This window comes from Podarcis tiliguerta (assembly GCF_965153285.1).
Source record: "Podarcis tiliguerta genome assembly, chromosome: 9".
NCBI lineage: Eukaryota > Metazoa > Chordata > Lepidosauria > Squamata > Lacertidae > Podarcis > Podarcis tiliguerta.
In genome coordinates, this window is record NC_139542.1 from 64,908,943 (window position 1) to 64,926,582 (window position 17,640).

At 46.1% G+C, this 17,640-nt stretch overlaps 1 protein-coding gene across 2 annotated transcripts in view; it reads left to right on the forward strand.

Annotated features, from left to right (window-relative positions):
• The first annotated feature begins 5,001 nt into the window (after window positions 1-5,001).
• Window positions 5,002-17,640, forward strand: part of SEPSECS (Sep (O-phosphoserine) tRNA:Sec (selenocysteine) tRNA synthase) — a 40,753-nt gene continuing 28,114 nt past the window's right edge. For both annotated transcript variants that reach the window (XM_083458363.1, XM_083458364.1), the window contains exons 1-4: window positions 5,002-5,138; window positions 7,670-7,824; window positions 17,040-17,158; window positions 17,256-17,414. In XM_083458363.1, coding sequence (XP_083314489.1) covers window positions 5,025-5,138; window positions 7,670-7,824; window positions 17,040-17,158; window positions 17,256-17,414 — 547 coding nt within the window. In that variant the 5' untranslated portion in view covers window positions 5,002-5,024. The remainder of the gene's footprint in view (window positions 5,139-7,669; window positions 7,825-17,039; window positions 17,159-17,255; window positions 17,415-17,640) is intronic.

The following is a 17,640-nucleotide window of genomic DNA, read 5'->3' on the forward strand; positions in this document are numbered from 1 at the left end:
CGCGTGCGCACGGCGGGCGCGGGACGCGCGAAGGGGAGGAGGAGGCAGGCAGGCAGGGCGGAAGCGCCTTACCTGAGAATTTAAAGGGCCAGCATCCCATTGCTACAGGTGGTGATGGAGGAGGAGGAGGAGGAGGAGGAAGGCCTGTCATCGCCAGGGAGGTGAAACTCAGTTTTATTATTATCAGTGCCCCCCCAAAAAAGGAAATTTTATGGGGTACTCTCATTTTCCTACTCATATTGAAGTACAGTGGTGCCTCGGGTTAAGTACGTAATTCGTTCCGGAGGTCCGTTCTTAACCTGAAGCATCACTTTAGCTAATGGGGCTTCCCGCTGCCACCGTGCCACCGAAGCACAATTTCTGTTCTCCTCCTGAAGCAAAGTTCTTAACTCGAGGTACTATTTCTGGGTTAGCGGAGTCTGTAACCTGAAGCGTATGGAACCCAAGGTACCACTGTACCGCCCCTCAATGAGGCCAAACTTAGATTCACAAAATGTTTAGGAGTATGTTTACCCTTGCATACCCCCAGGGGAACAAAAGTAATGATTATTATTACTATTTATACCCTGCCCATCTGGCTGGGTTTCCCCAGCCACTCTCGGCAGCTCCCAATACAATACAGTGGTACCTAGGGTTACATACGTTTCAGGTTACATACGCTTCAGGTTACAGACTCTGCTAACCCAGAAATAGTGCTTCAGATTAAGAGTTTTGCTTCAGGATGAGAACAGAAATCGCACGGGGGCGGCACGGCAGCAGCAGGAGGCCCCATTAGCTAAAGTGGCGCTTCAGGTTAAGAACAGTTTCAGGTTAAGAACGGACCTCCAGAACGAACTAAGTACTTAACCCAAGGTAAAGGTAAAGGGACCCCTGACCATTAGGTCCAGTCGTGGCCGACTCTGGGGTTGCGGCGCTTATCTCGCTTTATTGGCCGAGGGAGCCAGCGTACAGCTTCCGGGTCATGTGGCCAGCATGACTAAGCCGCTTCTGGCGAACCAGAGCAGTGCACGGAAACGCCGTTTACCTTCCCGCCAGAGCGGTACCTATTTATCTACTTGCACTTTGACGTGCTTTCGAACTGCTAGGTTGGCGGGAGCAGGGACCGAGCAACGGGAGCTCACCCCAGGGATTCGAACCGCCAACCTTCTGATCGGCAAGTCCTAGGCTCTGTGGTTTAACCCACAGCGCCACTCGCATCCCCTAACCTGAGGTACCACTGTATTAAAAACACCATCAAACATCAAAACAAAAAACTTCCCTAAGCAGGGCTGCCTTCAGATTAATAATAATAATTTATTTCTACCCCACCCATCTGGCTGGGTTTCCCCAGCCACTCTGGGCCGCTTCCAACAGAAGGTTAAAAATAAAACATCAGTCATTAAAAACTTCCCTAAACAGGGCTGCCTTCTAAAAGTCGGATAGTTGTTTATTTCCTTGACATCTGATGGGAGGGTGTTCCACAGGGCAGGCGCTACTACCAAGAAGCCCCCCTGACATTTCATCAAATGTCTTCAGTGACTGGGGCAGGGGGCTCTGGTTTCTTAAAAACACATTCCTTCTGTGCCTGAGGAATTCGTATCTGCTGTTATTTCCCATGGCTGGGTGACTGTTTAGCTGGCGAGCCCAAGTTTGATGGAGAACCGCGTAGCCTAGCCTACCTGCTCTTGTGAGGATGAAATTGGGAGGAGGAGGCCACCTCAAGCTCCTTGGAAGGAAAATAGGTTGCAAATAAATAAACTGTAGCCCACCCCCTTGCAATGCAGGCTCCTGGACTAGATCATCCATGACAGATGGTGTGGAGGTAATGCTCTGCTTTGCGAAGGCAAACCTCACACCAGACGTGCAACAGTATGTCAAGGAGCGTTAAATCCTGCTTTCCCTGACCTTTTGCCTTCTTGGCTAGAAAACAGGGCTTTCCCCCTGACCTTTTGTCTTCTTACAATTTGTTAGACATATCGCTTGGCTGGAGCATGACGGGGGACGCTGACGTAATCAGGTACCGGGGGGAATATTTGAGGGAAACACCTGCTGGCACGTGTATTTGCTAACACTGGAAATGTGCTTAGATGGAAGTACGTTAAGTTCAGGGTGATTTCACTACTGTTTCCAATTGTTGACTTCTGCTAATAAAAGGAGCCTCGGCAGAGCTGGTTGGCAGCTTGCTTGAAGCATGCTTGCCAGCGTGCTTCTGCACAGCTCACCTGCATTTAACCTCCTGTCGTCTCTGTTATTCCTACAAATGGCCATCCAACCTCTGCTTTAAAACCTCAAGGGAGGGAGAGTCTGTTAAAGAACAATGCTGCAGTCCCACACACTTTTATATGGGAGTAAATCCTTTGGGTAAGGGCAGTGGTAGGCAAATGGAGAGCACAGTATAATCCATGGGTCGGCAACCTAAGGCCCAGGGGCCGGATCCAGCCCAATCGCCTTCTAAATCCGGCTTGCGGACGGTCCGGGAATCAGCATGTTTTTACATGAGTAGGATGTGTCCTTTTATTTAAAATGCATCTCTGCGGGACAAGGACAACTGTGACTTTAAGGAAGAATGGGAACTTTTTACAAATTATCTAAAAAGACAACAAAATGAACTGGACTCCTTGGCAGGTTTTGAATAAACATACACAAATTTATTGGTTGATAACATGATAGATAGACAAGGCAAGGATATGTATAATTTTATAACATGCAGAGAATAATATGTGCAGAGAAATCAGAGAGAGGAGCTGAGGGAAGTCCCGGGGGGGGGGGAGGGATGGAAGTGGGGGAGGAAAAAAGGGGGGAAAGAATGTATGTGATTATATGGTTTGATAATTTGTTATGTTGAAATTGCTTAATAAAAATACTTATAAAAATAAAATAAAATGCATCTCTGGGTTATTTGTGGGGCATAGGAATTCATTCATATTTTTATTCAAAATACAGTCCGGCCCCCACAAGGTCTGAGGGACAATGGACCGGCCCCCTGCTGAAAAAGTTTGCTGACCCCTGGTATAATCTCAACCAGCCGCCACCTGCCTACCATCTTACTTACACCCAGTCCAAGGGGTGGCACCTTCTTCCCCTTGGAGAATTCAGCAGGGAGGAGAATGAAGACAAAACTAGAAGTTGGCTCCCCTGCCTGTCAGTGACTTCCTGGTGACATTCCTGCCTTCTGTCCGACCAGATCCAATAATCACCAGCCACCACAGGATATGAGTAATGCACAGGATTGCACTGAAAGTAATGGACATGCCCTAGGGTTAAGGAATGGAATGATATACCTGTAAAACAGAAATTTTTATTAGTTGTATTTTAAAAGCTTTTTTCTGTTTAGTTATGGAAGATGCTAGAGGTTTTGAGTAAAGCATTCTATGAAAATGAATGATGCAGAAGTTTTGTAAAGTGTAATTTTGTAAAATTTCTACCCTTCCCTTTGTCCTAAAGAAGCCCAGGATGGCAAACAGCAAAACACTGCATTTTTAAAAAAATGATAATAAAACAATTTAAAACTCTCAAATATCCCCACAGCTAATAATGTCACACTTGCACACTTAGTAATCAGTAAACATAAAGAGGGAATGCCATAAAGAGGGAATCACTACCAAAAATCATGATTCGGTAATTAGTAATAGATTAATTATATGTATTCTTACATATATAATGCATTTATATGACTTAAATGAGATTTCATGCTTGTTGTTTAACTTGTTGTACCTAAAAGGTATGTCAGCTTTTCTCTCTTTCTCTAGCCTTGTGTTCAGTCATGGCTGTAGGAGGATTAAAGGCAGTACAGTATAATGAAAATAAATTAGTGTGTGATTGAGTTGTAGGATGGCGCCCTCTTGTGATACATATTCAACACACACTGTAGGCAGCATTGCAGAACAGCATCATGAAGCAAAAATATTTCCTGTTTGAAAACAAATATTTTGAAAACTAAATTCTGAGCACATTAATTCCACATGATACGTTGTCAAATTATTATCAGGGTCATGGATGTTCAAATTCTAAAAACAAAACTTTGATCCCATGCAAGAAAAAAAGGTTAGGACAACTTTAAAACTCAATTTTAATGTCCGGTCGTTAAAAATATAGCAAAACAGGGAGGGGATGCACAAAACTAATAATTAAAATGGGGGGGGTGGAAAACCTTAGAATCATGGGTGTAGCCAAGGGGGCCAGAGGGGTCGCTGCCCCTCCCTAAATCAATAAAAATCAATAAAAATAACTCAGGTTCTGCCCCTTTAACAAAACCCTACACACACCCCCCTCAATAAAAATCATGGCTACGCCCATGCTTAGCATCTTTTAAGGATTCTGTCCACATGATCACTACACCCTGGGCACTTTTTGCTCATTTTGACGACCTGCCCAGACTCATTAACTTGACTGAAAGCTCCTTGACAAAGTTTTAATTCAATTACACTCAAAACAAGACTTGTCAGCACCTTTTGTCTTTTGTACTTCCTTCTCTTCTTTGCCCAGCCCCCTTCTTTAAAATATTTGGCCTGGGAAGGAGTCCTGTGAAATCCGAAAGGTTGCTCACACCCGGTAACTTTGCCCTGGGCAAGATATAAAGCGACTAAGAAATGCGATAAATTGCTGTCAACTGCCCTGAAATCTACCGATGAAGGGTTTAATAAATGAAATAAATAATAATAGTATTGCTACGGGAGTTTCTACGCACCAAGGCTAAGGGAACCAGTAGAGGGGATCCACTGGCCCTCCAGATGTTGTCAAGAGACTCCAAGGATGAAGATACTGTGGTCCAACATCTGTAGAGCCCCATCACTGACCTAACTGCGCGTGCGCAGAACGAAAGCTTCTGTAAAGCGGCGCCGTTCGGAAAGTACCTTCCACCTTCGTCCTCCTCTCCGATAGGGGCCGCCATTCGCTCACGTTCTTATAACGTCGAGAGCGCCCTTCTCTCTCACTGCCCTTGACTGACGAAAGCGTCGCGCGAGGAGTACGCATGCGCGTGGAAACCCAGCCCCTCCCTCTCGGCAGAGAGCGCCGGCCACTTCATTCCCTCGCTTTCCTCCGCCATGAATGCGGAGAACTTCCTGGCCAGCGAGAGGCTCGTGAACGCGGCCTACGTGCGGCAGGGGTCGCAGGGGCGCCGCGCGCACGAGCTCCGCTTGCGGGCCTTACTGGAGCAGGTAAAAAGCCGGGCCGGCGGGGAGTTGCTCGTCTTTTCTTTCTGAGGGAAAGCGGGAGTGGGGGCGTGGTCTCGTCTCCGGGAGGCCCGCCCACCAGCCTGCCTGCTTTTACAGGCCACGCCCCCGAGGTGTCATTCTCCTCATGGAACAGGCATAAGCAAACGGCCCTCCCGATTGGACTACAACTCCCATCATCCCCTGACCACTGTTCCTGTTAGCTAGGGATGATGGGAGTTGTAGTCCCAAAACAGCTGGGCTGAGTTTGCCTGTGCCTGTCATGGAACACAGAACGTAGGGAGCTGCCTAACAACAAAAAGCAAGGGTCTAGTCCTCATGGTCTGAATAAAAGGCTAATTTAAGGAGGAATATCTGACTTTTCTGGGACACGGATGGCACTGTGGGTTAAAGCACAGAGCCTAGGACTTGCCAATCAGAAGGTCGGTGGTTCGAATCCCCGTGACAGGGTGAGCTCCTGTTGCTTGGTCCCTGCTCCTGCCAACCTAGCAGTTCGAAAGCACGTCAAAGTGCAAGTAGATAAATAGGTACCGCTCCGACGGGAAGGTAAAGGGCGTTTCCGTGCGCTGCTCTGGTTTGCCAGAAGCGGCTTAGTCATGCCGGCCACATGACCCGGAAGCTATACGCCGGTTCCCTTGGCCAATAAAACGAGATGAGCGTCGCAACCCAGAGTCGGTCACAACTGGACCTAATGGTCAGGGGTCCCTTTACCTTTTTTTCTGACTTTTAGAAGACAGCCCTGTATCGGGAAGTTTTTAATGTTTGATGTTTTATCGTGTTTTTAATATTCTGCCGGGAGCCACCCAGAGTGGTTGGGAAAGTAATAATGCCTTATTTTTGGCAGAGCTATCGGAAACCTTTGTTCTGCTGACGTGTTAGTTACATCTGTTAGGTCCGGTCAGCTTAATACGTAATCTAATACTATTGAGTCAGCATTCATAGAAAGTCCCACTGAATTTGTTTGCTTACTCTCTACCTACTTAAGACACTTTACTGAAGAAAACAACCTTGGATAATTTGCACAGTCTTTTTTCATCCTCAGAATAATGTGTGATCTACATATGCACACTTAATTGTGAACATAGCTTGAGATAGTATTAACTTCATCCTTCTGCTTCTGGACTAGGTTTCCCTGTTAGCTTTGAAATTCAAGCAAAAGTGGTAGCTATATTGCAGGCACATCCAACAGGTGGATCGTGAACTACTGGTAGATCACTGGACGTGGGTGGTAGATCAGTGGCTCCCCTCACAGAAGCTGTACAAGTTTTGCTCCCCTAGAAAAAGCTCAATTTTTTTGCCTTGCTTCCCCCAAAACAGGGCTTTCCTTCCTAAAACAAAGCTCAACAATTTTGACCTGGACCCCAAAAAAGGGAGTAGATCACTGTCAGCAGATCTCAGTCTCTTGGGAGTTGGCCACCCCTGCTGTATTGGAAATGGTGCCTCATTTCAGACAGTCTTTCACTGTTTTCTAAACAACTAAACTAAATTAATCTAAACTGTAACTGAGATTGGATAGGTGCACTCTTACCCCTCTTGCATGTGAATTCTTTTCTCTTTTCTGCGTTTTGCTTTAATCACAGTTAAAGCCTTGTGGTTTAGAGCTTACCAGGATTTGGGAAGAAATTGTGGTGTGCAAACCTATTTCCAGCCAGCATTTCAAGTTAGGGTTTGAGGCAATCCTTGTCAACTGTTGTTTTTAGCCCCAATGAAGATGTAACCGTAAACTGTGGTTATGAGCCATAGAAGGGAGTTCAACATTTGCATTTGAGAGGGGGAAAGGAAGTGTGCAAACCTGCTGCATGTTCACCAAACTATGGGTACAGCACCTGAAGTGAGCCAATGTTGCAATCCTGCAAGGCAAATGGTGTGAGTTTGAACACCTTGATATTTTTCTGCGTGAAACTAAATGACATTGGTGGGTTTAAAAAGAAGTTTCTTTGCAGTGGTGGGTTTAAAAAGAAGTTTCTTTGCATTAAGGTAAAGGTAAAAGTACCCCTGCCCGTACGGGCTAGTCTTGCCAGACTCTAGGGTTGTGCGCTCATCTTACTCTAAAGGCCGGGAGCCAGCGCTGTCCGAAGACACTTCCAGGTCACGTGGCCAGCGTGACAAGCTGCATCTGGCGATCCAGCGCAGCACATGGAACGCCGTTTACCTTCCCGCTGGTAAGCGGTCCCTATTTATCTACTTGACCCAAGGGTGCTTTCGAACTGCTAGGTTGGCAGGCGCTGGGACCGAACGACGGGAGCACACCCCGCCACGGGGATTCGAACCGCCGACCTTTCGATCGGCAAGTCCTAGGTGCTGAGGCTTTAACCCACAGCACCACCCGCGTCCCGCTTCTTTGCAGTACTTTGCAATAATAGAGTACTTTTCAATTAAAAACATGGTGTTTTTTTCAAGTTACAGATTCATTTTTCCTTATTCTAGTTTAGCTTATCTAAGAAAATGAAACAACAACAATGTACTTTATGTATGTACTTTAACTGTATTGCATTTAATTGTACTGTTTTCTGAAGGGCAAATGTCCTGAAGATGGATGGGATGAAAGCACTATTGAACTTTTTCTCCATGAATTGGCAATTATGGACAGCAATAATTTCCTACGCAACTGTGGTGTGGGTGAGAGGGAAGGAAGAGTGGCCTCAGGGCTTGTAGCCCGCCGGCATTACAGGTAAATATGGCATTTTTAATATGACAAGTGACTTATTTCTCTCTTATACCTGTTTTCCTCCCGTGAAGGAATGTGCATAACTAGGTAACAACTAGATTTTATATTCCCCAAAACGAGGGCTCAGCCATTGTATTGCTATGTGTTTATGGGTGCTAGAATTTACCAGTAATTAAGGTTTGGGGTGTGAAAGCTAGTTTTCTTGGAGGTGATAGCTAGACACAGACCCAGTGTGTATCTAAGCCAGGGGTCTGCAAGGGCTGGATCACTCCCATGGAGATTATCCGTGGGGCAGACCAGCGCTGCGCGACACCGAAAATCACGTCTGTGCATGTCTGTGGCGCCGGAAATTGCTTCTGCGCATGCCCAGACGCCGAAAATCACACCTGCGCAGAAGTGATTTTCGGCGTCTCGACATGTGCAGACGCGATTTCCAGTATCTGCGGAGGACTCGATGAGTGGGCGGCTTGGTTCGGGGGCAGTCGTGGGCCGGTAAAATGGTCTTTGTGGGCCGCATCTGGCCCATGGGCCGCACGTTGCCAACCCCTGATCTAAGCCATGTGCTAGACCTTGTTAAGCCAAGTATAAAAGCTGACTAACTCAGATAATTTCCTTTTGAGGTGTTAGCCTAGGGATGAACCATTTAGGCAACACAAAGGTTCGAAAGCATATCTCACTTGGAAATGAGTGGGTTTCCTTCCTTCCTCAAAGAGGTTTAGTTTAAAAGACAATGCTGGTGTTTTCGGAAAAGTTAGAGTTTAGAATGGCAGTTCGGAGTTAAGCAACAGATTTACTAAGCAGTGGACTTGGGAGAGAGTCAGAAAGCAGAGAGTCTTAATCCAATACTGACTATGGAGAAGCCATAACCTCTTGCATTGTAATGCTGGAGATCCCTCTATGGTAGTCTTAGGTTGTAAATATGTGTAAATAAACCATATATCATAAGGACAACACAGTTTCTGCTGCTCCTCATTGTTCAAAAGGAAACAGACCCTGGATAAGCGTAGCTGGTATTCCTGGAATCTGGAATCTTGCACTACTCAGAAGTAGGGGTAGCAGGTAACAGTATATTCCTTCTTCCCAGCATCCTTCGGTGCAGTCTGAAACCTCCATAGCACCTAAGAGTCTTGTTTGAATGTTGACTACTTCCTCCCATGTTCCACCTTGAGATCTTTCATCTTAGTTCCATTGTTTAGCAACTGAAAATTCAAAAATCTGCACAGCATTTTCTGACATTTTGATTCGTTTAATAAATACCAGTATCAGCTTTAGAATGGTTCTTATGGATTATGATGGCTAGCTCTACTTTTTTGCTGCTTTTCCAAGTTGCTTGGGTTTTTTTTACACAGATACTTTGTTTAAATCTGCTTTTTATTTTTAAAACAAACAGCGCAACAAACTCAGTACATATCACTTAAACCAGAAGATTGGCACTTTAACCTGGTTTATTGGCCAATTCCAACGCTTACTAGAGTAGCAAAAATATATATAATGGGGTGTACTAGTTGTTTCACCATTACTTTCTCACGAAGGATGGCGTCACACTAATGTTTTATTTAGATCATTAGTATACCATATTAGATTTTCTTTAAAAAAAAATTAAGCAGTTTACAGCATATTTTAAAATATTTGAAGTACTACATTACTGAATATCAGAATAGATTTTCAGATTTATTTATATACAAATTACAAATCGTGTTGTGACGTGGGGTTTGTGATTTCAGCTCTCTTGACATAATCTGCTGGAGACAGTTCTCTAGTAACACTTCTTTATTACAGCAAACAAGACTGAAGACTGAAGAGGGGAAAGCTACATTTATAGGGACAGGGGACTAGCTAGAAAGGATACATTTTGGAGGGAACAATATCAGGCAATCACAGTCCTGCCTTTTGGAGGAAACCAATAAGACAGAGGATCCAAATACAGCAGTTTAAATGAACCAATAGTAGCTGTACCCCCTGAAACCAAAAGGCAGTTACTTTACCCTAATGCAAATATAGACAATAATAATACAGATATAAAATCCTTTGACTCAATACACAACACCCCTCCCCCCCTAGTGAGCACAGCAGACGTAATCTCTCAGGTACTGTGGGGTCCTACAACTTCTACTTGATCTCCTGACAACAGGCGTTGCCGGTTCTGGATTGGGTGTTACCTGTGGTAGAGGGGCTGCTATAGGGGTTTCCTCAGGAACAGATGGAGTCCCAGACATCTCAGGGTTCCCTACCTGTACCTCGTCATCATGAGGACTAGCAGACCCTGGTTCATTTGCTGAAGCCCCTGGTGACTGCACCTCTGGGCCATTTTCACTCTGGTCTTGCAGCTCTGCGTCGTTAGCCAGGGATGAATTATCTGACTCCTCCCTGCTGAGCGCCCGGCGCCTCAGCTGATCTATATGTCTCTTCCAAACTTGCCCATTTTCCAAGGTTACATAATAGGACACAGGTCCACTAGTCCGGGTGACCACACCAGCCACCCACCGCGAACCTCGTGAATAGTTCCTCACCCAGACCAGATCTTCAGGGGCGAGATACCTTGTTGTGTCAGTCTCAGCCTGGGGGGTTGCTCTTGAATTATGGTTTGGCATTTTATCCGGGTGGACATAATCCAGCACCGTTACCAGTCTTCTACCCAAGAGCAGCTCAGCTGGCGACTTGCCCGTCGCAGTACACGGCGTCGCATGCTGCAAAAATAACATTCGCGCGATGCGAGCTGACCAGTTACCCTCCATTAAGCGCGCAATGGATTCTTTGGCTGTTCTTACCATGCGCTCAGCCTGCCCATTGGAGGATGGGTGAAAGGGCGCGGATGTGACCCCTCTTATGAAGTTATCAGCCAAGAATGCCCTGAATTCTTGGGATACAAAAGCTGCCCCATTATCTGATACAATGGTCTCAGGTAACCCGTGGGTTGCAAACAGCTGCCTCAACACCTTGATTACGGCAGCTGATGCCATGCTAGGGACCATCGCCACTTCTAACCATTTGGAATATGCATCGACGACAACCAAAAAGACCTTCCCCTGGAATGGCCCAGCAAAATCTAAGTGCAGCCGGCTCCAGGGAGATCTGGACTGCTCCCACCAGTGAACTGGTGCTCTGGCCACTTCTGGCCGCACCTCTTGGCATGCCTTACATGTTCGTACCCATTGTTCTATGTTCTGGTCCATTCCAGGCCACCACACATAACATCGGGCTAGCGACTTCATCCTGACCATTCCCGGGTGTCCCATGTGAAGCGTCTCAAGCACCCTGTTTCTCAGTGGTGCTGGGATGATCACCCTATCTCCCCACAGGAGACAACCCTTATGCATGGACAACTCGTGCTGCCTTGTCGCATAAGGCCTGAATTTGTCTTCATGCGGACCACCTGGCCACCCCCTCCCCACCCAAGTGAGCACACGGGAGAGAACAGCATCTTTCCTCGTTTTCTCAGCTATATCAGTAGCCGTTACAGGAGCCCCCGGAAGTGTTTCCAGCATCATTATGTGCTCCGCTGGAGCGGGATCCTCATTGCTCCCGCCAGGAAGGGGCAATCGACTCAGCGCATCAGCGTGGCACAACCGTTTCCCCGGCACATGGGTCAAGGTGTACTGGAACCCGTTCATGAATATAGACCAACGCAACATTCTGGGGGAGAGAATTTGTGGCGTTTGTTTGTTCGGGTTGAACAACCCTAACAGTGGTTTGTGGTCCGTTTCAATGGAGAAATGGCGACCGTACACATAATCATGGAACTTTTTGATTCCTGCCACAATTGCAAGCGCCTCTTTGTCAATTTGAGCATAGTTGCGCTCCGTGGGCGACAACGTACGGGAATAGAAAGAGATGGGCTTTTCCGACCCATCCAGTTCCCTATGACTCAGCACCGCCCCCAGGCCGTATTGAGAGGCATCACATGCCAGGACCAGCGGCTTTGACTCATCATAATGAGCAAGGACGCTCCCGCTACTCAGCATTCTTCGCAAGGAGTCAAAAGCCTTCTGCTGCCCCTGCCCCCATCGCCACACATTCTTTTTCTGCAACAGTCTATGTAATGGTTCAGCTACCGAAGCTTTATGGGGTAAGAACGAATGATAAAAGTTAATAAGTCCCAGGAATGACTGCAACTCCGTCTTGTTCTGTGGTCGTGGTGCCTCGATGATGGCCTTAATCTTAGCATCTGTGGGGTGGATGCCTGATGCATCAATTTTAAACCCCAAGAAATCCACAGCTGGCACCCCAAAACTGCATTTTTCCTTTTTCAGTTGCAACCCCACCTCCTTGAACTTGAGCAACACTGCACGGACACGCGCAACCAGTTCCTGTGGGTCTTTTCCAGCAATCAAAACGTCATCAAAAAATGGCAAGACCCCCGGCAGACCTCTTAACAGGCGTTCCATGAGCCCTTGAAAAATCCCTGGGGCCACACAAACTCCAAATTGTAATCTGTTAACTCTGAACGCCCCTTTATGTGTGACAATAGTCTGTGCTTCCGCTGATTGTGGGGTTACTGGCAGCTGTTGGTAGGCTTGTGCCAGGTCAATTTTGGCAAACACCTTGCCCCCAGCCAGTTTAGCCAACAGATGTGATACGACTGGAATGGGGTATGAGTTTCCCCTGAGTGCCTTATTGATAGTACATTTGTAATCTGCACAGATCCTGACTTCCCCATTTGCTTTAAGGGGCGTGACGATTGGAGTCTCCCACTTAGCAGAGTCCACGGGTGAGAGAACTCCCTGCTTGACCAATTTATCCAGCTCTGCTTCGATCTTGGGTTGCAGTGCAAATGGCACTCGCCTTGGTTTGAGTCGGATTGGGGCCACCCCAGGGTCCAACTCGAAGTCAACTGGGGGCCCTTTATAACAACCCAGTTTTCCATTAAAGAGACCAGCAAACTCTTTGCATAATGCCTCGCTCATCTCAGGGCAGGTTTGGATTGAATTAAGCCCTGATATACTCAGTCCCAGGGCGGGGAACCAGTCAGTGCCCAGGAGACTGGGGCGACTGCCCTTCGCAATCACCAGTTTGAGTACAGCCTGTTTGTCCCGGAACTGAACTCTCACGGCACACATTCCCATAACATGGATGCGGCCCGCTGAGTATGACTGCAAGGTTGCCGGGAAGGGCTCCAGAGGGGGCAACTTACCCCTGGGGAAGAATGTCCTCGCGGTCTGGTCCGACACGATAGTGAATCCAGATCCGGAGTCCACCTCCATGTCGCACTGCTGACCCTCAATCTTCACCTTGACGTGTGCCTTGCCTTGCGCTGGGAACTGCACGACCCTCCCGTTGATCTCCGTTACATAGTGGCAGTCCTTTAGAAAATGGGTTGCTGTGGGCGGTCTGCTATGCTCCAGTCTAGGTGTTCCTGTCGCTCCCAACGCCGCCGATCTACAGACCCTGGCGATGTGACCTGTCTTCCCGCACGTCCGGCACATAGCATCCCGGAAACGACAATTCTTCCGCTCATGGTTTCCGCCACAACCTGGACACCTGCCTCGGTGATCTTTGTGCACTGTGCAGGCCTGACGCACTGACTCGACCCCACGGACTGGGCTCTGGCTCGGAGTAGCCTCTAGCTCGTCCATGGCATGCGCAACTTCTATCTGTGGCTTAGGGGCCTTGCGACTGGCATCAAGCTCCTCTCTTTCATAATTCTCCGTGGCGGTGGCCTCCTTCAAGGCTGAAGCAAGGGTAACCTCTTCTTTAGCCACGATGCGTCTTCTGGCTTTCTTGCTGCTCAGACCACCGATAAACCGATCCAGGAGAGTCTCTTCCAGATTTTGGAAGTCGCAGTGCTGAGCGAGCTTCCGCAGTTCAGCTAGAAATGCAGATACAGACTCCCCAGCACGCTGCTGCCTCTCATGAAACTCCATCCGCCGGGCCATCTTGGTCTCAGTAGGCGCCAAATGGCTTGTTAGGCAGGCAAGAATATCTTTGAGAGATGTCTCACTTAGCTTCGCTGGAGCAAGCAATGCCTTGGCCAGCTTGAAGGTCTCAGGCCCACAGTAGCTCAGGAATGTGGCCCTTCTTTTGCTGGCATCGGTGATCCCTTGAGCCACTGCGAAGAACTCGAAGCGTTCGACGTAGTCTTCCCACGTGTGGGGCTCTGATGGCTGGAAGGGCTCCAATACCCTTGGACTCTCCATTGTCCTGTGGCAGGGTCGTCTTCTCAGCTGGCCAGTGAGTCTGGTTCTTAGCTGCAATCCGGACTCTGAGGCAGGGCTGCGTTTAACCGCTCCTCAGCATTCCGGATCCCATCCTCGTCGCCAGTTGTTGTGACGTGGGGTTTGTGATTTCAGCTCTCTTGACATAATCTGCTGGAGACAGTTCTCTAGTAACACTTCTTTATTACAGCAAACAAGACTGAAGACTGAAGAGGGGAAAGCTACATTTATAGGGACAGGGGACTAGCTAGAAAGGATACATTTTGGAGGGAACAATATCAGGCAATCACAGTCCTGCCTTTTGGAGGAAACCAATAAGACAGAGGATCCAAATACAGCAGTTTAAATGAACCAATAGTAGCTGTACCCCCTGAAACCAAAAGGCAGTTACTTTACCCTAATGCAAATATAGACAATAATAATACAGATATAAAATCCTTTGACTCAATACACAACAAATCGTATACAAAAATGCAATAATAACCCACATTTAAAAACAACATAATCACTGTTGAAACAAAATATCCTCTTAAAGTTTACAAAAAGAGAAGTAAAAGTCAAATAGAAAAATACATTAAAAACCCTGCATCTTATAAAACAGTATTAGCAGCTAAACAAAATCACTGACGTAGAAGCTATACCCATGCTTTCCTTCATAGTAACATCTCCCAAACACATCCTTAGTACTCTCTAACATACAGATCTCAGCCATTCACACCAACCGTATCCATAATGCAGACAGATAACAGTACAGTGGTGCCTCAGGTTACATACGCTTCAGGTTACAGACTCCACTAACCCAGAAATAGTACTTCGGGTTAAGAACTTTGCTTCAGGATGAGAACAGAAATTGTGTGGCGGTGGTGTGGCAGTAGCGGGAGGCCCCATTAGTTAAAGTGGTACCTCAGGTTAAGAACAGTTTCAGGTTAAGAACGGACCTCCAGAATAAATTAAGTTCTTAACCCGAGGTACCACTGTATTGCTGTAGTGTAGCACTGGTCCAGTTTATAGATTGCAGGTAGAATCTCATTATGCTAATATATGATTTTGGGTTTGGGTTTTATCCATTTGCAAATTTTTGAATTTGCTTATACTGTACATTTATAGCTTGATATTTTGTTATGAGCAGAAATAATTTTCATTATTCCAATATTCCCTTCATCCAAGGCAAAAGAGTTAAGGGTAGGATGGGAGATGCATACAGCACCTAGGGGATATAATCATGGTGTTCCTCACACCATGTGTACATTACTTAACAGAAGGTCAGCCAACTATAACAAGTAGGTGCAGCCTTCTGCTCAAGTACCTCTTTCTTCCAACTTCACACATGATAAGTGTTGCCAGAAGAGACAGAGTTGGTTTCATCTTAAGGACATAAGGACAGGTATTTCAGTTGAACTGTGTGCCTGTTCTCTGTCATCCTAAACGATAACAGTAGGTTCATGGTTCCTGAAAAGAGAGACCATAATTACAAACAGGTCCTTTTCTCATATGTTGTGTTCCTAATGCGAGTAGATTGCTTGTATGAACAGGTTTTTATATCTTCTTGAACATACGAGCCCCTGCTTGGTATGCTAAAAATGTGAAAATAATTTCTTTGCTGCTATGTTAACAAATATTAGCATAGTGAAATTGAATTTTTGGATGAAGAAATAAATGATGTATTCTTCTCTTCCACTTCAGCTTAATTAGTTTTACAGTGGAACATTTACCCTTCACCAGCACACTAATCAGAATTTCTTCTATCCCATATATTAAAACAAAAACATATTAAACATCAGTTACATGCATATATTGAATTATGGGAGTTGCATTTTTAAATGACCCTTATGACAGATTAATTGCGGCTAACATGAACAAAAGCCCATTAAAATTGATTTTATTCAAATGAAGCAGAGCTTATGGGCAAACTCAGCTTCTAAGGGCCTAAAGTCCCAGGTCATCTGGCACTTGATTGGGCTGTTGTATAATTTACAGCCAACACATTTTTAAATATAAGCTTACTTTGCTGCTCCAAACAGTATGCATTTGTTGTTCCAGCTGTCATTATAAGTGACACTCTATCACTTAAAATTATTCCAACACTGTAAGAATTATAATTCTTATAGGGTTGGAATAATTGTAAGTGATAGAATGACAAAGAGCTCCAGGTTTTTTGGCATGCCCACTCCTTATATGTGGTTTCCACCTGCCCCTCACCTAAGTCTTCTGTGTGTGTTAAAGAACTGGGGAGAATGGGACCAATATGTCTTGGCTTAGCAGAAGGCAGAATCAATGCAGAGACCTATTTTGCTTCTGTCCTTACAAGGAACCTCCATGTCAAATGGAACTACCCATCCTTTGCATTCAGGTCCTCTGGCATGCACAGAAGACTTCGACAGAGCTCAGAGTCTTGTTTTACCTTGCCCAGCTCCTTAAGGAAGGCAAACATTGGGTTGAGGGGCTTGTAATGTTTGGAATGTATTGAGGAACCATCAAGCACAAAGGCAACTGCGAGAGCATCCTGTAGGAGAGGGAGACAGGGAACCTAGGCAGTTTGTTTCATTCTGTGTCATGCAACCATGGAAGAGATCATTGGCCACAGATCATGCTTAAGACAAAGAGACCTTAATCATGAACCTTGACTCAGCTGCCATGCCACTCTGTGCTGAAAGGACCGTCAAGTAGCAAAGTGAATGCAAACTCCTCTACTGGAGTCAGCGTGTTCACATGGTGCAGGTAAACCAGAGTTTAGCATACCATGATAATGCAAACCAGGTCACTGGGGCTTTCCAGTGGCTCAGCATCCCCTCTTGTGTTTGCAGTCCAGGGCAGGCAGCAGAACTGGCTAAATTGCCAAGCTGCCATAGAAAGCTGTTGGCTGCCTTCAAGTTGGTGGATCGCAAGTTTGGTAGGTCTACATAGCGGTAGATACAATAACTGAATTTACAGCAAGTCACATATTTTAATGGCAGTACAATTCATGAAGTTGGTTCTCACTAAGTCCTGGTGCAAAACTCTGTATCTGAGTGTCTATTTTTATGTTAAAAGTTGCATTTCCCTCCCAACCCTCTGTTTCATTTCCAGGTTGATCCATGGGATTGGAAGGTCAGGCGATATTTCTGCTGTTCAGCCAAAAGCTGCAGGCTCCAGTCTCTTGAACAAACTTACTAATTCAGTTGCCTTGGATATCATAAAACTTGCCGGTAAGTGTGGAGCCAAGCGCATGTGTTCCCTTACAGGTACTTGCAATATTTTAAGAGCATCTGATTTTCACATCTGATTTTTGTCTTTTACCTGCAGGTGTCAGGACAGCAAGTAGCTGCTTTGTGGTCCCCATGGCAACTGGCATGAGCCTAACGTTATGCTTCCTAACCCTGCGGCACAAGAGACCAAAGGCAAAATACATTATCTGGCCCCGCATAGACCAGAAATCCTGTTTCAAGTCAATGATCACTGCAGGTAAAAGGGGTTTGTGTGGAGTGCTGGGGATTCTTGTTGCTTGCTTAGCACAAGCTCTGAACATGTTGTTTGATTCTTGGTAAACCTCTAGCTGCTAATGCCTTCCTGGGACTGCAATAAAAGCGGGGAGCTTGTCAAATACCTTGCAATACATGACTAGAGGTTTTGTTTTTGTTTTTTTGCATGGTAGGTCGGAAATTGTGTAGGCTTGCAATATATATAACTT